This window comes from Netta rufina, assembly GCF_964035555.1.
Source record: "Netta rufina genome assembly, chromosome: 3".
NCBI classification, from domain to species: Eukaryota; Metazoa; Chordata; class Aves; order Anseriformes; family Anatidae; genus Netta; species Netta rufina.
The window spans coordinates 44,936,698-44,963,349 of record NC_140125.1 but is presented as its reverse complement, the minus strand read 5'-3'; the positions used below and the strand labels follow the sequence as shown (position 1 = coordinate 44,963,349).

Genomic DNA, 26,652 nt, shown 5'->3' with positions numbered 1-26,652 from the left:
TCAAATGTTCATTGCCAGGTTAATGAACTAATATCAGAAGAAAGATCAAATTTACAGTAAATACTTTCAGGCCCTTCATTTGCATCCCCACAGTCCACATCAGCTCCCACATTTGCTGTTCCAGAGAATTCATTGTGCCTTGCCCCAGGAGACTTTGGGTAAGTATAAAATGTGAGACAGCCCACATGTGTAACAGGGAGACAAAGAGAGCACAAGAAAGTAACAAACCCATGCTGAGAAGCAGAGGATGGACGTGGACAGGAGAAGCTGATGTGAGAGTGAAAGACCTCCCCATCCCAGGCTGGCTGCCTCCCCTTTTCCCCACAGCGAGCTGGCACCCGAGGAAGGAAAAATCAGTGAAGCCAGAAAGGGGGATGGGAAGCTGTCAGCATGCAACAGGGCAAGGAAGGAAATAGCAAGGAGAAGATGTAATCAGTGTGTGCACTGTAAAATCACAGCCCTGCTGACATCTACGGCAGATGCCCTCTGTGCTCTCATGGCCATGGATTTCACCTGAAGTGTCACACAGAAATATCCCAGTTCTAACGTGAAGAAAAAGCTGTAGAGGAGCCCCATAATTCTGCTAGTGTTTATAAAGCTGTGCTCATACCTCTCCTATATTCAGGTTAATGAACTCCTTATTTTTCACACTCAGTGCTTGGAATACTCCTGAAATGAAAAACAGGACACAGGAGCCATAAATACACCTCATTCGTATTCATATATAAGCTCCCCATCCCACAATGACAGTGGCTGTGCCTATGAGGGGGGGGGGGGCTGGCACAAAGTCTGGTTGCTTGGGGTTGCTTAGAGGTGGTAACTACTTTGAAAAATGAACATGCAGGAGGAAAAGTCTTGCTGACTTCAGGCCTTTGTGCAAGTCTCTCTTCAGGACTCAACTGGAAGCGGGTGTCTAAGCACTCAGATTCGGATGCTTTGAAATGAAGCCAAGCAATTTGCATCTCTTTATATATCTGACTGAACTTTTCTCTCTCAGTAGTTTAACACTTCTATTGCCCCAGACTGAACCAGGAAATAAAGAGAAGAGAAAAAAAAAAATATCACACAGGAAAGTTGATTGTGATTTTCATCGAGTTGAGTTGAGTTTGAGGTTGAAGCCACACTGATGATCTCTTCAGCCATTTTACCTGTCTCTACTACTTCTGCTCTGCAACAAGGGAGACCCTGCGTGCAAATGAACTGATCCTAGGGTGCCTTGATGGGAACCAGAAGGGATACAGGGAACCATATCTTCAGCTAATTCAGCAGGAATTGAGGGAAATGGTGATAGTGAGTGTGAGTAGTGGGGCGTCTAGGGGCTCGACCCAGTAGGACACACAACAGCTCCACTTTTTTACAAATGAGATTTAGCTACAAGCTGTCTGGGCACCACTGCTCTGATGGGTGAGCCACAAGAAAGGCTACAACAAGGACCTTGCCAACATTCTTCACATGCCTTCTGCATCACTGTGGAGTTTTTGAAGCAGGCTTTATTCACATGGGGAAATTTTCCGTCAGTAACAGAACATTTTTCATTTTACAGGGGAAAAGCTATTCTAAAAGCAAATGCTAAACACAATTCCATTCTGTTAGCCTTTCAATCTACACACCTGATCTCAGATGTTATGCAATATGCTTGGTGACAGCAGAAATTGGATTTATATTTTTTTTTCCAAAATTGAAGAAATCCCAGAGGAAGAAGATACTCACGACTTGCATTCTCTAAGCGAATCAAGCAGTTCAGAAAATCATCAAATTCAATCTGGAACTGTTCATCAGAGTACCGCAGGACAATCAGCTGCAACAGGTAGTTGTTGAGTTGATATCCTTCCAAAACACACACACATAGGAAAAATGAGCAGCCTCATAGGCCAGGATAGAATCTGCAAATCTCTACTAACTAATCTTGAAAATCAGTTAATGGGAGAATGTGCTATGGCACACATCCACATAGAAAGTGATCTGACTACAAAGTTTTTAAAGCTTGGAATGAATAAGTATATCTGAACCACAAATTTTGCGGTCACTGCATATGAGAGACTCCTTGAAATTTGAAGGGATTTCTGCAAAACTACGTGCTTTAATAAAAATACTTTGTGATGAAATAGAAACCCACTGATTACTCTTTGTAACAAACAGGTTACCTGCAGCTCCTCAAACCCTCAAGTGGACCTGGGCTCTGAAATGTTTTGTTTTAGGGTCTAATCCTGCATGTGTTGAGATGATTAGATGAAAGGGCCAGTGGCAGCCCACACAGACACACTCCCAAAGGTAATTCCTAAAAATATCCCACTTCCTCTCCAAGACAGCCTAAGGAACAAAAATCACTGTTGCCACTTCTCCTTGGAAGTGCCATGGCCCAAGGACCCTCCCTGGGGTGCTCTGTATTGGGATGGTGAGCCCCACCAGGATGACTGGGCAAGACTCTTCGCCCATCAGCACCTCACTTGCTGCTCCCAGCCCCAGGTTGGCCATGCTGCTTCAAACCCTTGTGGGCACAAAGAAAGCTAAGGTTGGCTGAGAAAGTGTTTTAACCAAAGGGAAACCTGGTCCTACCTACACCTCTCTGCACCTTTGGAAAGAGGCTTTGCCAGAAGTCCTTTCAATTTTCCCTCTAGGTCCCAAGGTCCTCTCTGTGGTGTAGCCCTCCTCCCATTTAGGGGGCACCCAGATGGCGTAATTGCTTGCAGACTTCTTTGCCTACAGCAGATCTGTCCAACAGGTTTTCCAAAATAAAAAGTAGGGCTTGTCTTACCTGCAGCTTTGAGAGCACTGCGGAGCTCATAGGAGGACATGGAGCCAGATTTATCAGAGTCAAACAGAAGAAAGATATTCTGTTATGAAAAGAGCAGATGGAAAGTTCAGTATTTCCACATGAAAGGAGCACAGATATGGCACACAAAAGCAAGGTGTTTATCTCTAACAGCGTGGCACAAAGCACTTAAGAAAGCTGACAAGATCCGTGGTCTAGATCCATTCTGATTTTGTAACCGAGGAGCAATTTGGGTCCCAATTCTCTGTCATATGAATAGGCTGTTGTGAAATTCAAACAAGTACTGCCAAACCCAATCTTTCAGATATAATGAGTTTCTCTTCATAAAAAATTCCATGATTTTTTAAAAAGTAATTTTATTTGGGAAGGATATACTTTTATTTGTCTTCTAGCTTCTCTCTCCTGAGGCATTCTCTTAATCTCTTTTCATGTTTTTCTGTATGATCCTGAAGGCTAGAAAAAAATTGTGTAAGATGAAGTCGAGATTGTCCCTTACCCATTTGCTGCTAGGTATAAAGGATCTAAACATTCATTGTGCAGCTGAGAGGTCTGGTACAACTGGTTTGAATTTTGACCTAAATATTAAATAATTATTAAACTGGAGTTAAATTCCTTTGTTTTAATGAGATGACAAACATGGTTCGCCCTTGGAATATGGGTTAAATTGAGCTGTTGTCACAACCAGCTTAAATTTTTCCATCAGATATATGTGCAAATCTTCTTACAGAAGACAAGGATTTCTCAAGTCTCCTTGTTCAAAAACAATGCATCTTTTGATAAAAGAGATATGACATTAGGACCCAGAAAAAGTATATGTCATTTCTGATGGGATAGACAAGAAGCAGAGAACTGCATATTTTAAATGCTTGGGTGAAGCATGAATTCAGAAAAAAAACTATTAATGACCATGAGGAAACAATTATGATGTCTTTATTTGAATATTCAGTCTGTGCCCTGATTCTGAAAGTCTGCTTGTTTTTACTGCCATATACAGTGGCAGGGAAATGTGTTTAAAATTAGAATCAACTTTCCCAGACTTCAGTACTGTTGTCTACTGAGAGATCGATAATGGCAATGCAGTGACTTATGAAATGATTGTTTCCTACTAGTCATGAATCATCATTTCTTCTGTGCAACAGTAACAGAAACTCCTTAAGTTTCATTTTTATTGGCTTCCTTGTTAGTGTCCATTACATTCTTTGTCCCAAACATAGTTGATTTCCTTACAAAAATCTCTGTTATTTCCAGAAAACCATTAAGGTTTAGCATCATGGAAAGCTAAGAATGCTTTTGAAGATCCAAAACAAGCCCCCATGCTTTTAAAACTTTTGTTTTAAGTAAAAAATTGTGGCTTGTAAACACTCCTGTCTCTATTTTTGTCTGCATATACATAATAAACTACACAAGAAATAGCTAGTAAAATGGAGAACCGAACTGAATGCATAATGTCACCTACTATCCATTTCTTCAGTTTTTCCCAGAAAACTTTGAACTCACTGAATTCCAGAGTCCCATTGCCACTGGTCTAGTAATTTGAATTAAGGAAAATGACTTGTTACATGAAGAGCCAAATTCTGAGTGAATTTAACATTGCTATCCCTTTAAACATATAACATTACGTTGGCCGGCAGGCCTGCAGTGCTGTTGAGCATGATATTGGGATTTCTCATGAGGTGCAGCTCATGACTGTGGCTGTGATACTTGGGGAACATTATGTCACACAAAAACACAGCTGAGCTCCATGCAAGTAAGAAAGACAGATTGTTCTAAGGCGAGAACAGCTTTAGATGTAAATAGCACATAAATGATTCAGAGAATTAAATTACCTGATTAAAACAAATTGCTACTGTACTCGAATGAGTTAGTCAACCAATGTGTTATTCAGTATTGTTTTCTAGAGACCAGGCTCTACTGCAATGTCTCTACCAAAGATTAATGGGAGTCGTGTGGTAAGACTAGCAAAATCTGGTCTTTAAAGTCTGAAATAGTCATCTGTATAGTAGTGCTGAGAAGTGGTGATTAGATGTGCCTGAACTTCCCTCTTCCTGATGTGTGAGGGTCTTAATATTTACTGTGCTGAGCTACTGATGTCCCCCAAGTAGATCTCACTTGCATTCTCCTTCCCCTTTACATCTTACTTTTCAAGACAAAGCCCTTGTTCACATGGACACTAACTCAGCAATTGTTCAGAAAGGCCAACACGTGCTAAGCTGGGTCTAGCCCACCATGATTTAATAGCATGCTGTTAGTTAAGCACCTATACTGGCGATATTACTGTGGGCACTCACAGATTCCAAGGACATTACCATTCCTACAAGAAGTCTGTCTTTATAGCCAGCCAGGTTCTTCTTTCTGGTTGTCGTGTCAATACTTCACCCCCATCCCCACCATTACATGGTGACTACAACCAGGGAATTTGGTGGCATGTGACATGGAGGTGACTTGCCAGCATCATCTCAGGCTTCCATTTGTGTCATTTTGCTCCTCCATTGTGCTCTAAATGCCACGTCCAGAGTGGGATGGTTCTGTCTGCATTCCTTGTGCTTCCAAAGCAGATGAAGAGATGTCTCCCCACTAATTCAAAACTATGCAGAGATTTCCCTGAAAGCATTGCAAATCATGGAAACTATTTGGTTATATCCTAAATAGTAAACCTAGGATTGCTGTTATGCTCCGGGGTCAAGTGTAGACCCTGGCTCTGTTCCAATACCATGTAAGGATGAGATGTGAACGTGGACCAGCTCCCTACTGAAGCTTGGTTGCTGAGGGAGAAAATATAGGACCAGTACTCTGTTTCTCATTGGATATGGACAGTGACTGATTTGCACTGAATTTTAACATTACAGACATGGCTTTACCAGAATACAGTTTTGTCTTTTTGTCAGTTTTGGTTTTGTGTTAGAAGTTGTTTGAGAGCATGTTTGTTACCTTTGCCATGGACTGGAGCAACAATAGAATAAGATAAAAATTTCTTAGCTTAACAAGCGTAGCTTGTTTCAAGCAAAACAAGAAACAAGTGTTAGATACTTGCCTTGTCAGGATTGATACAGTCTTTGTTTTGTTTCACGTGTGGAAAAAAAAAAAAGCTATCAGAAAAGCATACTGCCAAAACCAGCTCTACCTGAAGAGAACCCATACTAAATTTAACAGCAGAACATTGCAAAGGATGAGTCTGGTGGAGAAGTACCAGGGCTGTGGTTCATCTCACCTAGTGTCTGTGCCATCATTTAGCTTCCCTCACAGTTAGGCACATTGAGAACAAGCATAATTACACCATCCTTTTCATTATCTACAAAGGAAGTCTAGAAAGCTAGCTTAGATGTAAACACCTACACCACAAATGCCTAAATTTGGACAGACAAATCTCACCCACATGTCTGCTTCCTGGAGTTCCAGGATCTAGATGAAAGACCAGATTTTCCAGCTTTTTGTCTGGCTATAAAAAACCCCATAGGTTTGATACCAGTAATTTTCACCGCTCTGTTCATGCTTAATTTTCTGACCCAAAACTTGAATGCACACCTCTCTCTAGTGAAGTCTACTCTTCAGACAACAGTTTTGGGTTCTCTCTTCCAGATCTTTTTGAAATAAATCACAGCTTGAAAAATGCACTGTCCTATATGTAAATAATTGAGATTTACTTTTACAAGTGCTTAGATTAAAGCATCTCCCTCTGAAGTCTTTAGTAGAAAATGGTCTGTCTTGAAGCTCCTAACACTAGATTTCTAAAGTAAAAATAGGGATACAACTTTCACACTTTTTTTTCCTGTGGACAGTGTTCTTCCATGACATAACCCCACCCGTCTCCAATATACATAATGTTCTGCTATGAACAATTATATTCAGTATTTGTTTAGCTTCACAAGTACTTATTTGAAAGGATACATCCATAAGAGAAATGATGTTTCGGCATGAAATGAGACTTAACTTCTTGAATTTGATGTCTTTTTCTGAAAAAGGACAACAATAAGACAGAAGTCATTGGGCAAATCTGCTGTTTGTAAATCCATAGCAGAAAATAAGATTTTATAAGCATAGACAGCAGGCTCTTAGACCTCATTGTGGGAGACCTGTGATGAGCAGGGCCATGAGCCACATCCAGGTCTTATTAGTCCCACTCCCTGTCTCTCCAGAGCAGAGCAGTAGTGCAATGTAGAACTGGCTTCAGTGAACTGACACGGATCATGCTGGAGGCAGGACACACTCGAGGTTAGATCATGGACAATATGCCTACCCAGCTCTGCCCTGGCTGGCTGGAGGCCACCAGGCAAGATTTTTAACACAGCCTTTATTCTCACATTCGTAAGTGAGCTTAATGGCAGCTTTTATAAAGTTCTTCACAGCCATTTGCCGCATGCCACTGAAACAGTACAGAGGTTATCAGCACTTACTGTTTTTTAATACTGCATTCAGAACATATTCAAGTTCTTCTGCGGATACCTCCATGTCCTAAATTAAAAAAGAAAAAAAAAAAAAAAAAAAAAAAAAGAGCAGCATCTGTTACTTGAGTGTTTCTGGAATCAGACATACCAAAAACCTCAGAAAACACAAACATCACCCATCTGTATGTTGCTGCATCTCAGGAAAAGAGAATCATACAAAACCCAGAAAAGGCTAAAAACCAAACAGCTAGCAAAATATTGGAGTGCTGCTGTGCCGAAGGCTGTCTGAAAGCAATCTCAAGATGGAACCATTGATTTGAAGAAAAATATAAATGCAGCTGGACATGGAACTAGGTCGGCTCCCTCAGGCTTGAATTCTAGCTTTGGTCCTCTGGTTTGCTCAGTTGGGACTGCGCCCTTTTCCATCTAGATATAAGGCATGGTGACATCTGTTGCCTAAAAAACACACTGCAACTAAGCTTACTGCCCTCAAAAATACAGCATTTTTGCCCCACCTGGCCCCGAGTAGGAGCAGAATTCTCTCCTACTTTCTATGTGTTGTTATGACCTACGAGGGTTTTGCGCTCACCTCTCCTGAGATCTTCTCAAACAGTGCCCGGAACTGCTTTTCTTCTTCAGTTTCTTCAGTTGCTTGTGGACTTGGGTTTGGGTTTGGAGGCTGCAACATCAACCATAGGAAGATGTTTATAAGAATTGTAAAACATGATGTTTCTCCTGCACACAGGTCCACTTTGCATTAGGGGAGCACAGTATATCTTACAATAAGTGTATGGGTTCCTGAGCATTGTTATGCTTTGACTGCAGACCTCAGGCTTCCCAAGCACCAAGCTTCCTGAGGGGATTCTCACCCTTCATTTCCTTTGCCTGGGGAACTGCACAGTGTACCACTGCTTTGGCTATCTCAAAAACAAGGGCACCTATCCTGGAAAATGCCTCTCCTCTCACTTCACCCCTGAACCACTCTGCTTCCACAGCCTTGAACAACCCAGCCCAATGAAGCTCTTCCCAGAGGCATCATCCAGGGGCCTCTGGCCTCTCTTGATGGCAGCAGCTGGAACTGGCTGTGATTTGGTGCTCTCCATAGAGTCAACCCATGCCCGGGAGCACTTTGAGCCAGCTGAGAGCCTCAGTGCTGTTGCAGGGGCGTAGAGCCCAGGCCTCAGTCTACACTGATGAGAGATGCCACCACGTAGGGCCATTGCTATAGCTGGGGTGACCATGCAAACAGAGAGCAGTTCTTGTGCCAGAAAACTGGGGAAAAGAAGGCAACTAACAGAACAGCACAGGATGCAAAGAATTAAGCTTTGTTTTCTCTACCAACAGAAGATACAACACAGGTGACATTTAGTGTACTGTCACCCTGGTGCCTCTGCTTGGCCACTTACACTTATTTTTTGGCCATATCCATGTTCATCTCTTTCTACTAGTCAAGTTCAGATGCGATCCCTTAATGACACCGTACAGATCTACTTTGACCCTGAACATGGCACTGAGATCCTAGAAATGGAGATGTTCAGTTGCTAGCTGGTCCCTGGAGGAGGATTTTAATAAAGAGGGACTCATGGGATTATGATTTAGCTTGTTTCCATGGGAATTCATACTACAATCAACAGATTATGTGCAGGGATACATTTAAATGGGAGCTGACTCAGATTCAGCTGCAATTAGCACTCAGCAGGCAGGCCAGGTCATCCAGGAACAAAAAGAATTTCACTAGGTACACACGTATCAAGCCTTCCTTCCCAAACCATGAGGATATTGCTAGGTTTGTATGTAAGACAAATGCAGGCCTGTGGAAATACTCTCGCTCCTTATTTTTTCACAATAAATGGAATTTTAATAGCTACGAAAGGCCATCTGCCTCCCCAGTGCTAAGTGGGGTACTTTCAGTGCACCTGTGGTGGCTGAGACCAGCTTCTGGTGCTGTCTGACTCTGACTGCCTTGAAGCAGCTGCAGAAGCATAACGATTGTGATTTTGATTGTTACAGCTCTTTTACCATATTCAGCAGAACTGAATGTTTCAGTCACTCACACAAAGCTGGCAATTGTGGAGCATTCCTGTGAAATGAACATGTTTTAGCCAAAGACAGTAAAAGCAGTGTGTGCTGGCTTCTGCTGAGCTCTCCTCTTGCTATTTTAACTCTGTAGACTTACCTCAGGGAGATCAATGGCAACGTTTTCATCTAGATCCCTGGGGAAAACAAAACCACATTCAATATCTGAAGATGTTCAATATCTGCTTGGTGTGGAGAGGGCACCAAGTGGCTCATTAACATTTTCCAGAGGCGAAAGATAAAACTGCATTTTTTACTGAACTGATTACATTTGGGTGAAATTCATCAAACAGATTTTTGTTTTATTTAAATTTTGGCATAAGCCATTAAAACATACTTTAAGCAGGACTCTGTGAGGGCACAGTCCCTCTGTGTGCTTTCTGCTAAAGAATTAATCTAATTCTGTATTCATTGTACACACTTCTTCCTCAGTTTTTAATATAAAATTGTCATGTGGACAGACTTTGTAAGGAAGCACTGCTGCACTCGCAGATTACTGAACAAGCTGAGTAGCAGGCAGCTAGCAATTCTTCCCTGTAAGCTTCCAGTGGATTCACCAGGGCCCCGATTTCTCTACCTCCTAAACTCCTCTCCAAAAAAAAGCCAGATTTAGCAAAAATGGGCAAATACATCTGCAGACAGATTTTTTTTTTCCAACCAGTTTGAAGGCAAACAAGCCTTCACCCAATTCAACCTCACACAGGAGGTGTGAGGCACAGGAGGGCACACTGCAAACCAAAATCTCATTTTCAGACCTTTCCTTTTTCTCCTTACTAAGCACATGAAAATTCCAGAGAGGGAAAAAAGTAGGATCTTCCCACCCCAAGACTCTGCTGTAGGGCTGGACAGCTGGCAGCCAGACCCTTTCCAGGATTTGGCAGCCCTATGCACAGGAGAGCACCAGCGGGTCCAGTGCTTGCTGCTGACTTACTCAGTGATGGCCTTCTTCTCCGAGAAGATCCTCAGGCAGAAGTCTGCCTCCTGGTGTGGTTCAAATGTGGTTGGAACAAGGATGTAGTCACCTGGCGGCAGCTTGAACCTGTTGGATACTTCCCTTAAATTGATGTAGGTTTTGCTCCTGGCCTTGGAGGCGTGGTACCTGAAGAAGTCTTTGTTCAGGTGTCCATCTCCACCGGGGCTCTAGAGGGGATCAAAGGCAGCATTGCACTGGCTGTGGTGTACTGAGGGCTACCCCTGCCCTCTTCCCAGTCACAGACCCAAACTCTCCCTGGCACAAGCCTGACATCCAGCTGCAGTGCTGACTGTCACACCCTAACCCAAGCACTTGCCGCAATCTAGCTCCTGCTTTACAGCAAGGACCTGTTACCAGGGTTTCTCTCTCACCCTGAAGACAGTCTAAGAGGACACTAGGACACTTCCTTCCTGCTTAAACATTCTCTGCTATTAAATATCACAATCCTAGGTGGCATGTCACAGAGTGATGAGACCTCACAGTTGTCTTCTGCATGGAGAAAGCACCTCAGAAGATTTTCCAATTCCAACCTCACACAGGGACAGGAACCACTGTGTGTGATGAGCCCCACGAGACTCATAAGAAGCAACATTCCCTCTCTGGGATCCAGGCAGGGGACAACACAGTCATGGGGCTGAGGAGTTTGTCCTGGTTACCCATGGGACTCCTAAATCCTCCTATGAAAGGACTCCATCCTAACCAAGGCAAAATTCTCCATGGGGCTTGATGTAACTCAGAAGAGCATTTTAAGAGCAAGGACCCTAAAAATATCTGATGACTGGCAGTGCTACAAATCCAGAGAAAGATGGTAATATTGACGGGGTGGCTACTGCACGCATTGTAAGAGCAATAGAGTACCTCGTAAATAGAGTAGCCGATACTTAGCATTTCAGCACCAAACTTCCTGAGTTTGCGGCGATCCTTTTGCATCAGCGCTGCAATGAATGTGCAATCATCTTGCCCATCATCTGTCTCTGTCAAATGCATCTTGATTTGTGGATTTGTCCAGAAAGTGTCTGCCAATGTAAAGAACACCAGAGCATTTCTTGCCTCAGAATAATACCACCACTACTACTACTAAAAAAAAAGTAGACAAAAAGGACAATTAAGCTGAGGTTTTGCTCAAATTTATTTTTTCCATTAGTTGTCATGCTTCTTTCCACTCAGCTCTGCAGAAAATTAGCTGAATCCCAAAGTTCTTCATGGAGTTAGGTGTAGAAAAGATTTTGAGCCCGATATTTTATTAAGCTACCATGGTTTTAATAAAGCTGTCAGATGGAATTTTGTTCAAAATACATAGCTACAATGATCCCATAGTGCTGGTGCCAATACGGAGTAACACAATTCAGATCCTTGATGCTACTTCAGAGCCACATAAACATGCTGTCTGAGCTGGGTTTTTGTCTCATTTTACACTTACTGCTTCATTTTAAGTGGTTTATTTGGAGCCAGTCCTGCTCAAGCAAATGTAAGTGAGAGACAAATCAGATCCAACAGACTTGTGAAAGAAGAAAGCAGTTCTTCTTACCCCAAAGCCTCAAGTTGGACTGTATTTATACCTTTGGCTGGTTCCTACTAGCTGAGACTCAGCTGGCCTGACCTGCATCCACAATCCTGGCTATGGGTTAATAGGAGAGGTGCCTGAGGGTGGGTAAGGACTTCTGTGCCTGCTTCTCACTTTCAAAGCTGCATCTACTTACCTAGAAAGTTTCTGCATCCTCCTGCAGTAGATCCCCGGACCCAGCTCCCCTCGTGGATGGTCACCTCCCACTTGTGGGCAGAGCTGTCTTCCAGGGCATCTGGAGTCAGGTTGCAGATTTCAACTTTATCAAAATGCACTTTGAAGTCTTCAAATTTCATCCTGGATGAAAGACATGGAAAGGAACAGGCAATCATTAGCCTCACTGAAGGATGCCCAGGGCCAGACCGCCCTATGTGGACCTTCAGTGACTGTGGAGATATGGTGATGTACACTGGGGGAGAAGTTGCTTTCATTCACTGTGGTGTGAAGCATAAGCAACCCTACTGTCTCAGTCTGATTTTGACATCTCTTACACCTTCCTTTTTACTGTAACTCCACTAATTTTATTCAGGTACAGTTGAGTGTAGGACACAATGAAGTGACACTGGAAGAAAACCTACTGTGGAAAAAGATGCTTGATCATCCCCTTCCCCCAGGCTACTATATCCTAGTCCTAAGAGCTGCATCCACATTGATGGAGAGCCAACCAAAGGATCCAGGACCCTGTATGGCAGGAGCCAAGTCTGCCTACAAATCATCTGTGCGTTCAACACCAGCCCCAGGACAGCACTACAGGGGACATGTGGCAATGGATTAGTCAGGCCATGGTACGACTAGCCTGTCCACAATGCAGCTGAAGTCACGTTTGGCCTTCTGGTAAGGTGCCTAGGCTCAAGTTGCTCACTCTCCTCTCAATTATGGGTGCATGGGACCTTGTCCTAGAGAAACCATATGCCAAACAGAGGAACAAAAGGTAAGTTTGGGCTTAAGGAAAGGCTCCAACCAGCCCTTGATGGTGATAGACACTGCTTCCTGCTACTGTGTCATATAGATTGCAGCATAATTATTTAAAACCCAAGGTGGATACATATACATGGCCATGGAAAGGAGGAAGCAAATGCCAAATTACAGTTATTTCTGAGTTTCTATGCTGGGCTGGTTGAACCTAGCCTACTCAGCATGCTGAGAAGCAGATAAGCCATGTGATTTTAAGCTAGCAAGTAAACTGGCAAAGAGATACTGACAGACCTGCTGGCTGAGGAGCCTGGTATTCAGGACTGAGCAAACAGCCAGGAAAAGGGACAGCTGGAGCCAGGCACCCAGCTGGGCATGGTATGCAGCCATGGGCTATGGGAACAGAGCAGAGAAACTGCTCCTCCCTGACACGAACTTCTGTAGCTATCCTTTTTCTCTGGTGACTGATGCATAACAGCAAAATGGAGTAGCAGGAAAGAAAATGCTCTCCACGACCACATGTGTATCTGTGGCAGAGGAAGATAGGACTCAGCTAGCCCTTAGCGCAGCTCACTGGACAAAGCTAGTTCCATTTTTATGCTGTATAAGGAAGAGGTGTCCATGGCAGCATTAATTTACACCTGCTCTGGGACATTTTACAACTTGTTTTTAGGGTGGGAAGAAACAGCAGGACTTGTTTTCCTGGGATTTGTCCTCTTTCTCATCAGCTGTTCTCATATAATGCTAGCCTTGCATGCCACAAACACTGCTAATTCTCACAGCAATGCTCACTACACTATAGCAGGGGCAGTATAGCAAAATCTCTGTCTCTTGAGTGGTTCAGTTTCCTGGCCACACTATGCAATTTTGGGCTCTTTGGAAGCATGCTGCAAAGCAGATGAAGTACTTGCACTTTATGGATCAGATTTGGAGCCTAAGAGATAAAACACCTGCTTTGACTTCTGTGCAGCTGTCCTGAATTTGCACTGGTGAAGGCAAGAGAAGACTCTGACCCTCTGATTTTAGCAGAGGAGAGACTAGGGTGAGTGAGAAGCTGATTTCTTAGTCAACAGCAGGATGCCTCCTTCCTATTTAGTAGAAGCACTATTTCATCTGCCCCAACAAGACAGATCTGAACTGCAAAAACACAGCTAAAATATCTTCGGGATAGATAATGAGGTCAGCAGTCCCAGAGTATGTTACCATGAAGATTTTCTTCAGTCCTCCCAAATCCAAAGAACAGAAAGGAAAAAAGGTCTTATCAGACCACTTTTCCCACCTTGGCTGCCTTACCCCATGTATTTCTCCAAAGCCGTGGTGCCTTTCGGCACTGAGTGAAGCCACTCTGATGACATGACACTTATCCTGCTTTAAATGTCCGATACCTTTTAGTCAAATTTCCCTCCCTACACTGCCTTTCCTCCTAACCTTCCTGTTCTACCTAGGATGAAACCAAACACAATACATGAGAATAAACAGGTGCATTTCCTCTTCCGTTTCTTCTGTTTCAATTAACAGAAGTGAGCCTGTGCAGGAGAAATGACCATAGCATTGTATGCAGTCAGCACATGGAATAAGCCATGTCCCAGACTTGTAGCACAGCTACAGAAATTGTTCATGAATGCACAGTAGGTCTCCTGAGCAACCTGTCACCTTGCAGACACCTGAAGAAATGATGTACCAAGAGAATACTTGTTGAGTTTGCTGAGGGTGAAACCTGCCATTAGGTCTACTTCAGTACAAACTGGTTGTCATCAACAAGAGCCCTGTTGTATCTGATGTTATATGCTAAGCACAAAGATAAAATGTGTGTCATGGAGAACACCTTTTGAACTCTTGAAGACCTAATTACTTTGCTACTCACTGTTTCTAGTAGCAGGTTTCAAAACACCTCACAAATATCGCCCCAGCTTTCTAGGGAGGCAACCAGAGTCACCAGCAGGAACGGTGAACAGACTAGCTGGAAGCCCCCAGCTGCAGAAGGAGGAATATAGCTCATTCTCCAGCTCCTCAGGTAAACTGCATCAGCAGGAGGAGCAAACTGAAAGCTGGAGAGAAGCAGCTCTGTTCATCTCATTCCTCACCTGACCACCTTAATGTCTTTAGGGGTACACCACATTCACTGCTCATGCAAAGTCTGTCCATGCAGCCTGATAGGGAAACCACCAAGATGTGTCTTGTGTCTTAGAAGGAGCTTAGAAGGGGCAAAGGGGCAAACACTCCTGAGAGAAATACACACAAGTCAAAAGACATTAGGACAAATAAGTCTGATGGACTGGGTGGAGGGTTTAGCTGGTATCAGACTTGCCTGACTGGTTTTGGAAGCATTTCTTAGCTTCTGCATATGATTTTTGTCCGCTTAACCCCTTCAGGGAAAACTTCAGTCCTGCTGGCTTTTGTTTCTGTACAGTGTCTGAGACGCTGTACAAGGAAGGCCACCATTTGCCTGGGTATGCTCATATTTCTTCATTTTTACTGACCTTTTGAGGACTTATTTAACTATGAGCTTAGCTCTGTTGGACAGACAACTTTCTGATGAATTTAATTGCTCATTTGATGCCTATTTACACACCTGTATCTCCAGTACACAGCCAGGCTTTAAGCCACACCCTGTACAGATAGATGTGCTGGAGGAACTGGAGCTGCAGGTAAAGTCTTTGCCTCTTTTTTATTCATCTCTAAAAACCAAAAAGCTCAAAACCAAACAAAAACCCACTCAAACTTTTTGAAAAAATGGAAATGCCCTGCTGCCTTTTGCTGTCAGTAGCAAAATAACTAAAAGATATACTGTGTAAAAATGCTTAAGTAATGGATCAGTCACTGGACCTACTTCCTTCCAGAGCTATCAGAGTGTGAGATAAACCATTTTATGTGATGTAATGCTCCGCATCATCTGTATTAGATCTCTTTCCAGACCAAAGGGTGAACTTTGGTTTAACTTGTGGGAAAGATCTGGAATCATCCTGCTGAATACCTCTCTGGATTTACCTCTGTGTAAACGAGATTAGCATCTGGCCCTGGAAAATACGACCAGACACACTGTCAGTAGTGCACAGCGTGGCTGATACGGGGTGGGATGGGGGAATCATGTGCAAGTCAGCCATCTGCTCTGTCTGAGATAGTGAATTTGGCATGAAGAACACTTCACACTTCTAAAGCAATTGCTACCACTTCTTTTTTTTTTTCATCTTTTCTTAAATCTTTCCATCATTTCACACATATCCTGGTGTTCTTGTACTTTCTGTAACAAGTAGCAATGCTTCTAAGCGCTTCTTCCCTACCAGTGTATGACTAACATCAACCCTGAAGGCATTTCATAGGCGCTACAGTGCAGTACAATGCTCCCTTCTGTAGTGTGCGTATGTTCCTGGTAAGGATTTAAAGGCTGTTACAACCACGGGAGACACACAGTATTTGAAATATGCTAATGCCATTAACTAAACTGACCTTCAAAAGACTTTTTGTTATTAAAATACACACGTACACACACGAAACATGCAGAACCTGCTTCCTCCTACAAGGAAACCAAGCATTTGCTCACTCAGAGATTTCTTCCTCGTCACCCATTTTGGCCACCAGCACCTCAATTTCTTACTGGAGTCACGCTCTAAAACCCTGTGGCTTACCAGAACTCTCCATCATCCAGTGCTGTCTGAGACAAGCGTTTCTGCTCTGATGGGCTGACCAAACGCCACTCCAGAGAGCTGCAAGAAAACAAAGCCAAGCTTTACTATGGGTCTATGGCATTTAATTTTCCCTGGCCCAGAACAACCATCTGGACAGATCAGTAGGCTGCTCTTCATCCAGAAGTGTTTTATTTGAGCTGCACACATAAACACAAAGGCCTTTAAGAGGTTTCCTAAACCCTGCTGCCAGTCCACACAGCGGCAGAGACCCAACTAATGTATCTGGAAGCAGGACTGGGACAAAGATCCTAAAGCTGCCTCAGAAGAGTCCTGCCTGAGTTATTCCCTGCAGTCAGCACTGGGACTGCTGTCAGGTGGTGGGATTGAGTAAAATATGGTTATCATTAAACCACAAGATTTTTGTAAGTCACACTCCTCCTTAAATATGTTTGCCATCTGTAGCACCATCTCCTCTTTTAGGTTTCTCGGTAATTTAGGGACAGATGTTTCTACAAACTTGACTCAGTGGGAACCGAGTAGGCTCTTTGCCCTGTACAGAGAGAATTGCTGGACTAACTGGGATTGCAGATATAATCTTTGCCTCTTTTTTACTCACCTCTACAGATCCAGCTGTAGCAGGTCAAAACCAAACAAAGAAACACTAAGACTTTTTGGAAATCCAATTTGATAGGATACACAGGGCATTTTGTGTTAGGTTTTCAATTCCAGCAACCATTGCAAAATGTTATCACAGATTCCTGTAGCCACCTGGGAGCCCCTCTGCTTTAGCAGGGCTTTGTACTGGCATCCAGAGCTCCAGAAAACCTCCCAAGTGCAGTCAGAGCTCCACTTTGCAGATACAGCATTTTCAATAAACAACCTGAACTGCCAGATGCCTGTCCTGATCTTAACCTCTTTTTTTTTATTTTTTTGAGATATAATCATAAACACAACAAAGTATTTGAGCTGATGTGAAAATATTTCATTTATTTACATTCAAAGGCATGCTAGAGATGACTATGTGTCCCAGCAATTTTAAAGGCCCAGCCAGGTTATGGTTCTCCTCTACATCTGTGTGAATAAGAAAAAACTCAGTAGAGGAAAGTGGAACAAAAAGGAAGTGATTTATATGTGTAAAAATGTATCAGAAAGTGTATGTTTGGGATGGGAGGGGGGAATATAGTGTTATTTTTTAATGCATATTTTTTTTTCTTTTGTATTATTTATACTTCATTTAACTTAGTAGTAAAAGCAGACTGGTTTTCAGACCAATCCTATTGTGTTTCTGTGTCCTTCCATAACTTTAGCAGGTACCACACAGAGGGTATCACCTAACTGTCTTACACATCTATAATATAACTTGCAAAGTTCTTGCTTATTCCTAATATGTTTAGAAACACAGAACAGTAAATGCAATGACAAACTTGTAAGATAGAGGGGGTAATACAAAATTGGTTTATAGATTACCTGTAGTAGGACTAAATACAGATGTTATAAGTACTACAGGAACTAGGTTGCAAAAAAATAAAGAGAAAATCACACCAAACATAATATTTACTATTGGAAGTGTCTTAGAATGAACATATCCAATTTATATTAATGTATGTTTTTGCTAATACTGGGTTTTGGGGGCTAAACATCCTTGACAGTGTCAGCTGAGCAGCCTTGAAAATATTGAGAGTGACACACCAGTATGGCAGTAATACCATTAAGCACATGCAAATTCTTGATTTAATTTTTTTGTGAAACAACTGTGCCTGCAGAAAGCTAGATGTGGAGCAGCAGCTTGATTTTTGCATGGCCTGTATGGCACAGTGCACGCACTTGTCACTCCAAGGGCCATTCCACTCCACCTGTCCCCAGGGGTTCCTTATCCTTATGAGCCGCACTTTCTGGCCCCGAGAGCTCACCTGAGGAAGAAAGAAAAAGAGAAAATGCTGCGTGTCATTAATCTGGGCTAAAAGTGCACTGCTACAGAAGATGTGGCAGGGAAAGATGGATGGGAATTTGGATAACTCCCCCAGGATAACGCCTCCCATTGCCTAAGGTTGGGGGACAGTCCCTTGCCTTTTGACCAAGTTTCTCCTTGCCCCGTGCTGCTGACACAAACCACAGGAAACGTACCTCATCGATGCCAGTCACAGAGTAAGCATGGCCCTTTATAAGGCCAAAGGGGGTTTTGGCTTCTGACTCGGCAGCACTGCTGGTCTGTAATATGGAAAAAAAAACGTGAATACCTCTTTTCATAGTGAGATCTGAAGTGGTGTAACTTCGTCCCTTCCAGCCATTATGTGGGAGGTCAGTGGCTAACCAGAATGGGGAAATGTGAATAGGGAAATTGTCTTTCTGCTCCATGCAGGCAGTGATGGTGCAATGGTGCCCTTTGAAAGGGAGCTCTCTAGAGCTGTGGGGATTTCTCTTTTGGAGCACTATACAGTCAGAGGGAAAATAAGGTGGTTCCTGGCTCAGATCCCTTCTATGTCCCTATGATTTTGTATCAACACCATGCATAGTTCCAGGATATCGACCTAAACTGCTATTCAAATGTAGTTTGAGTCAGGTAAGGGATGGGAAAAGGTGCTCTCAGGTGGGGTCAGGTGTTGATATTTCAGAGATTTCAGTACCTGGAGGGATAAATCTGATGCATTCTAAGCTCCAGCCCCTGTTTACAAACAGACTGACCCTGAAAAGCTTCTTGAGTCTCACAAGACCAAATAGATGTCATTGCAGAATCCAGGAATGAAGCAAATCAATTTTTAGTCTGTGGAGCCTTAAAGTCCTCACAAAGCTATGGCTGGTTTTAATGTCAAGGGGCCAAGTAAGACAGGAAATTCACCTTCCCCAAGTGCTCATACTAACATCATTATTGTTTTAAATCCAGTGGCTGTCACCTGCTGAAATGTGATGAATCTTCTTTTGTTTTTGACAGCTGTACTAAGGACCACATCGATATTACATATCTATCAGTTCACAACTACTATTTAGAGAGTTAAATGCATATCCATCTAATTGTTAATGATTTAACCACCCTTTAAAAAGTAGGGTTTTTTTTTAATGCAGAAACCACAAAACTAAGCTGAGAAAATCAGACCCCATTTGTTACTTACATCGATAGAGCAGCCCACCATTGAGCATCTTTTCAGAGCTTTCTCTAGGATTTCATAGAAATTGTCAGGAGCCGTTTTAACCTCATACATTTCTCCTACTCCCCCAGTGAAATCCTCCATGGCTTCTATTGTGCTGCCTCCTTTCAGAGCCTCGTAGCTGCCATTCAGCCTGGAAAACACATGCTAACCGTGAGACAGGCTTTCAAAACTTTGACGATACCCATGCTTGAGAGCTTTCTCACATGGGCGTAAAAGCACAGAAGGGCACTGAAGAGTTGTGCCCCAGAATGTACTCAGGAGATATATGATGTATATTGGGATACTTCTGCTTTCCTTGCTAATTACACTTTTAATTAATTCGTTCCTCGATATTCTTAAAGCCTGGGGCTTTTCTTTTATTAGTGTCAGTGACCAGGTTGGCAAGGACTGGATATCTTCGCATGTCAGTGGCTTGTTGCCTGCCAAATCAGTTAAAAATCTAGAGTTGGCCGGAACCATCATCTGAGGTCTCAGCGGGGACACAAATGGTAGGATTCAGGCTTTGATCCAACTCCATTGCTAACAGCTAGGGTTGTATCTAATGCTGTGATGGGAGCTGGATGAGCTCACAAGCTCTTTAGATTAGGGCAGCAGTAAGTGCAAAAAAAAAGAAAAATAGCTTAAAAAATACTAGATAGAAGCTGTTAACTTGAATAGTGTATAAGATATGTACAAATTATAAATCATTTATGTATAGCGTGGTACACTAGACTTACTTGGCATAGGCTTTCTCTAGTAAAGCACTCCAAAATTCGTTGTGTTCAGCTGAGTGCAGGAAAACCAACCGGCCTTTGAAGGTAGGTAATCGATCATCAATCACGACATCCAGCCACTCGTTGTGCTGCCAAAACTATTTAGAAAAGATGGAGCATGAGTTGGTTGACAGCATGACATTTCCTGAGTGTAGGAGATTCGTGTCCCAATGCTTCTAAGTGTCAGCTAGTGACAAGGATAGGCTTGCTCAGAAATCGTATGTAAACCATTCCTTCCCACTCTACCATGCTAGACTGCTCTGAAGGAAAGTCAATCTGTCTGAAAAAAAGTCTAACAGAGTAAATCTGCACCACAGCTCCTTAGCTGGATAACGGCACTCATATGGTCCCCAGTGAGTCACATACAAGTGGTCACTAGGTGATTCAAACCATCTTCAAGATACGTATTACAGTCCACAGACAAAATCTTGTTTCATCTTTAAGGCTTTACATCCTAAGAGGAGTTTGTGTGGAAAATGTGAAACGATTTCAAAGCCATATTTCTCTTCACGGAACAGAAGTGCCTATGCTTGTGCATGTGGGAGGTTGACATAGCCCTCAAGATTGTTCCTCAAAACATGAACAACAGATTAAGTTCAGCAATCCCCCCCCTCTCTCTTTTTTTTTTTTTTTTCTAATGTTTCCTCTGGAATAACCCACATCCCCACCACAAACCAGACCACAACACGCAATGACCAGCTGCCCAGAAATGTGGTCGTGCTGTGCCAGATTTTCATCTTACCTGGAAGTGAAATATTCCAGCATAATCTGGCCCAAAATTTTGATCCAGTGGTACCACTCTTGCTAGTGTTTTTTCATTCAATGTGAGAGAAGCTATGGCTGCTAATAGCCAGCAGTCACCTGTGAATTGAGACGGGGGAAGAAAAAGCCTCATTTTCTTCCACAGAGAGGAAAAGAAGATGGTGTGGGGGTGAGGGGAGATGTCACAGTTAGCTGCCACCCCCGTTGAAGAGATCCTGTGTGTCCCCAGGAAGTGTGCCCCTGCCCAGCCAGGGCAGTCTGGAGGTGCTGGTGGATGAAAAGCTCCCTTGGGGTCACAGTACCCTTGCATGGGGATCCTTCTCTGGCCTTGAATCCCTCTGAACCAGGATGGTCCCTGGCACAGATGGGAGAGTGCCACCAAAGAGGTGGCGGTGGGCAAGGTGAGCATGGGAGGTGCCTCCAGCTTCACTGCTCTCATCAGGTCACGTGCAACAACATCCCCTTGCGTGTGAGGATATTCCTGCTGCTCTGCACAGCATGCACGCACCCACCCGGGGTGAATCACTCACCAAGATCCCCTTGGCAAATGTCAGTTCTCGTGGCTCCTCCAAGGATAAACTTGGGATCCTTGACAATGTCCTGGAAGAGTGGGAGTGAGACATAGACATGACTGAAAACATGCCAGGAAAATGTCACTGTCAGTCTGAGCCCAGATGTGAGCCCTGTGTGTGCACGAGCTATATTTTCATGCAGCAGTGTAAGCTACCACAAAGAACTAGATGGGGAATGCTTGTAATTAATCCTTGTAATTAATTATAGTGCAGAGCAATTAAAGAATCAGCTATCCTCATTTTTTCCTAATTAGTTGGCTGCTAATGAAAGGCTGGCATTCTTTATTCACCCATAGGCAATTGTTAAAATAGAGCACATCCTGGTCCAGAATCTCAAAGTTAAGTTACAACCCTGGCTACTTTTTTTTCCCCCAACAGCTGAAAAAAACCCCAACACCCTAAAATTGGCAATTTACCTTCAAACACAGTATTAGGCCTTGTATTTACCTGCACATAATACATAGTCTCATGGTTGCCAGACGCTGTATGTCCTATTTCCTCCTCAAACAAGGAAACAAAAAAGGCAGACTCCAGCCTTGTTTGTTTTACAGAGTCAGGTTTTACGAGGAGCTGACATTACCCACCCTTCTGAGCACACCTGTGTGCTCAGAAGTTATAGGGACTGTGTGATCACAGTGGCATTAAAGCAATTCTCTTGTATCTCAGCTGGACAGAAAAATCACAGTGGCAAACCAATATATGTGGCAGGACTTTGCCTCCCTTCTCCCCTTTCCCATGAACTGTAGATTGAATTGAATTGATTGAACTGAACAGAAAAGGGAAAAGGAGGAGAAGGAGGAAAAGGAGGAGAAGGAGGAAAAGGAGGAGAAGGAGAAGGAGGAGGAGGAAGAGAGCATCTAATATACTACTGGAGGAATATTCCTTGAACTTCTCAGTCTGCCACGATATGCTATTGCAGGCCGTATTGCATGAAATTCTTTTATATAATCAACAGAAGCTTGTAAAAAAAGGCAAATTAAGGAGGGAGGAAATATAGCAGAGCACACTCAGTCACTTAACCCCTGCATTTGCCTAGAAGGAAACGGAGTTACTTTTTGGTTTCTGTCTCTGCATTTTTTTAGGCTGTCAGGGTAGGATATTGGTAATTCAGTTCAGCTTCCCTCACTTACTCCTGGAGCATCTCTTACTGGCCAAAGCTGTGGCCAGGACAGTGTCCCTGATGAACTGGTACTGCTGTTCTCATCTCGGCCAGCACAGCCTGGCCATGTTCCAAATTTATCAGCCTGACTTTCTGTCCTGTCAGGGCATGCTCTGCTTTGCTTTTGTGACCTGGTGACTTTGGTGGCTCAGCAGTTTTGGCAGCACACAATAAGAAATAATTGCCTGGATGGCGGAGGAAAACGGCACACGGCCATGGATGAGGAAAGCCACTTTCCTGAGAAGCTAATCCCTTGGAGGAGATATTCAGGCATGAAGCTGGTTTGTGTATTTTTTATTTGCCTTTTCTGGGGAGGAGCTGGTGGTGAGGCCATGCCATGTCCCCAGCACACCTGGCAAGGGGAAACCAAACGTCACCCCCTCATCAGCTGGCCCGCCTGCTTGTTAAACACACCCAGCCATGTGTGACAGGATGCGAGCGATAAAGAGCACAGCTCATTGCCTTTAAACACCAGTACGACGGCTGATAAGGCAGCTGATCTTTAATAACGTGTCTTATTTTAGTGCTGTTGCTCCTGGAGAACACGATTCTCACAGCGCTTAGTGTTACCAAGAAACTGCATGCTAGCGAGGGCTGAGATAAAAAGCCTCTCCACCGACATGGACACAAATGCTGCTGAGTGCTGTGAGAGTTTCGTGGCTCGGTGCCTGTTACACGGCTCTACAACTGACAGATGAGAAAATATTTTCAATCTTCTGTGTTTAAAGCAAACACAAATTTAAAAAAAAAAAAATCAATGAAAAGGGATTTAAAGGACTTTGAATGGACTTGTGTCACATTCTCTGCTATGCAAAAGAAAACCAAGAGCTACAGTTGCAAGAATAATATTAAACTTAGAGGGATTTTCAGACTGGATGGTGTAATAACACGTATCAGTGCTTTCAGTATGAATGATAAAAGGTAAAACCCAGGACTAGATCTTGCATCCATACACAGCACATTCAAAGATTCACCTGCATAAGGGTATTGCCTAGAATTAGGGTGATGAATTTCTCAGGGAGATGAAAGAAGGTGCCTGCAACTCTCCTGCTGCTGCTTTGAAGCTATGTTTCTTTCGAGTCAAAGGGAAACAAATTGCATCCCTTGAGCCTCTGGCATACATTGGTAGAGGGAGGTCTAAGAAAAGATCTCCCTCTTAGAGATCTAAGAAAAGCTGAGGCTGAGGCTGTTCATGGTGGCCCTATTTTTGTGATTGTATTTATCTCTCTGGTTCCAGCATATACTTCCTGTCATACTGGTTGCCAGCGGCTGTTCATATTAGGAGAATTTCCTTCTTAATTCCTCCTGTAGACCACAGATTCAATTGGCATTGTAAAACATGTTTGTCTTCCCCCCCTTTTTTATTATTATTATTTTTTAATTCTTCAACATATATGTCTCTTGCTTTCCCAGATACTGAGCTACTAGAAATAAATGACAGATATACTAGCCCAACAGTTTAATTTAGATTTAAACTGACAGGACAAGGAAGGGAAGGGAAGGGAAGGGAAGGGAAGGGAAGGGAAGGGAAGGGAAGGGAAGGGAAGGGAAGGGAAGGGAAGGGGAGGGGAGGGGAGGGGAGGGGAGGGGAGGGGAGGGGAGGGGAGGGGAGGGGAGGGAAGATAGAATAAGAAAATGGTCATCTGTTTTTCAAAATATTCTAATTTTTTGATAAGGCGTAATTTCAAGGATCTCATTTGTAAAGATAAGGGATTGGTAAACAAAATCACTAAATATCTTTCTGAATCTTAGGGCACTGAAGATTTAGGTAAAAATCTAGACATTCACCAGGTGCAAATCAGTGCAGCTCACAGATTGCAGTGGGAGATGTACAGATCTGGGCTAGCTAGAGGGTCTTGTTTATTCTGTGTACAAAATTTTGTGCCTGCAGGTATATATATACATGTGAAAATAATGAGAAAGCCTTCTCTACTCTCATTACTAAATAATAAACTGTAACAAGGTGTAAATCTGAGGACTAACATTATTTGGGCCTGCAATTACCTGCATATACTGTGCTACACTTGAGCTGAACCACTGTAAAACACTGGTAGGAAGGCAGTAAAAACCAGCCACCATGAGAAGCAGTCTGAACACCGATACCCACACACACAGGGGCAGTGCAAACACACTGATAGCTAATAGACATTAAATTGATTTAGCTTAAATGCTGAGGAGTTGAAACTTTGTAATTTTGCATCCTTACAGCCTCCCCTGAGCTTTATTTCTTGTTGTGCTGCTCACAGAAGTTCACGTTTTTGCATGGCGGGCACTGGAGTGTAAAGGCAGAGCCTGTTTCAGGTAGCTTACTCCTAGTAGAAATATTTCCACTTCAGCTTACAAACATCCCGATGATGAGAGTCTGCGTATAACAGAAAGTCTACTCTCCTATGTCCCTTACTACCACTAATAAGGACACAGAAGTCATGTCTTTTGAGCAAAGCAACCCCAAACCTCCAGCCTGCTTTTTGGGGGAGCCTGAAAGCACACCTAGCCTTTGGGGTACTTCCAGACAAAGTGGGCAGCAGTGCCTGAGGGTCTGCACTTGCCTTTGGGGCTATCTCTTGCTTTTTCATAGCTGAAACTCGTCTAGGAGTAATAGCCCTAATCATGCTCTGTAGTGACACTACTTTAGCTATCAGACACTAAAGCATCTGAATGTCTCTCATTGTGGATTAAGTGAAGCCCAAACGTAAACCCATTTTAAGCCCATTTTGTTCTTTTTCTCTCTTGGTACCACGATTGGCAAAGGGACATTTTCTACTAATTCTGAAGCTTTCAGACCATGAAGAAAAAGAGAATAAATATCAATCATTAACAAAGAAATGAAAAGTAGCCACAAATTTCCTGGCTACTAGTTAAAGCTAACTGGGGAGAAGGAACCAGGAGCGATGTTGGTTTTGTGATCTGAGAGCATGTGACTGGCGAAGCTTCGGGCTATCCCCGTGTTATTAATGCCTGTTACGCAAGATGCATTAAGAGATACTCATCGAGCCCTTGGCTACTGCTGAATGGCTCAGCGATCATGGCATGTACTCACAGTCTCTCAGTGTTTCGTGATGGAAGCAAGCATGTCTCATGCTCTAAAAGTTAGAAGTTTTGGTTGTTTTAAGTTTAACTTTAATTATGAATTTCCTCCATTAATGGCAGTTGGTTTTCAAATAGTCATGTCATCATAATATATTTTACCCTTAATCCCTTGCATGCCATCTTATTTTCATCTTAACATTGCTTTTGTTTGGCAATAATGTAAGAGAGATGCCCGATTAGAAATTCTTTGTGCATGTACATAAATATATGCACAATAAGCTACAGCAGGCAGAAAAGAAGAAAATCTACATACGGTATTCTAAAATGATTAAGCCAAAGGCCTTCAAAAGGACAAGAAAATATGGAAAAGGTATAGGATTTTACAGGACAGTTCAAAAAAAATGGGTGTTTCAGAAATACTTGCAATAGTTATCAGATTTTAGCTTCTCTTACAATGCCCCTACCTTTCCACTCCCCGTCACCAGATGTAAGCCAGCAACACGCAGCTCCATGGGGTGAAACCTTCCAACCCTCCTCTTTGCCAAGGACCCCAAACAAACAGCAAAGCACCCCGAACAATCCTTGGGTTTCCCTGCTGTACATGGGAGCACTCTCACCAGATGGTGGGGTGTGAAGACATCATGTACTCACCCCAGGCCTCTTCCAGAGGAAGGGAACAGGTGGCTTTTCGCTGAAGAAGAGGGAGGCGTCGCTGGCAGGGAAGTCAGGGTCCTCGAAGAGGCTGCCCCTGCGCAGGCACTCCTGCTTTAGCTCCTCGTAGGCTTTCCCCGAGCTGTGGGTGGCACGCGCCTCCCGCGGCAGCGGTGGCGGCCTGGGCTTCGAGTCCCGGAGTAGGTAGGGCATGGCTCCCACCAGGGAGAAACACGAGGAGATGAGGCTTAACGGGACAAGGGTAGAGGAAGAG

The 26,652-nt window shown here is 43.3% G+C and overlaps 1 protein-coding gene across 1 annotated transcript; it reads right to left on the bottom strand.

The window, feature by feature from the left end:
* Positions 1-26,591, bottom strand: CAPN9 (calpain 9; the record flags this gene model as incomplete). The annotated part of the gene is made up of 20 exons (XM_084283356.1): positions 1-27; positions 611-669; positions 1,711-1,827; positions 2,756-2,834; positions 4,230-4,298; positions 6,659-6,723; positions 7,165-7,222; positions 7,745-7,834; positions 9,332-9,368; positions 10,163-10,371; positions 11,063-11,220; positions 11,905-12,065; positions 16,307-16,384; positions 18,131-18,216; positions 18,431-18,514; positions 19,414-19,582; positions 20,169-20,302; positions 20,947-21,065; positions 21,497-21,566; positions 26,379-26,591. 20 exons carry the CDS (start codon positions 26,589-26,591, stop codon positions 1-3), a joined length of 2,082 nt encoding a protein of 693 aa, XP_084139482.1.
* Between the last annotated feature and the right edge of the window lie 61 nt (positions 26,592-26,652).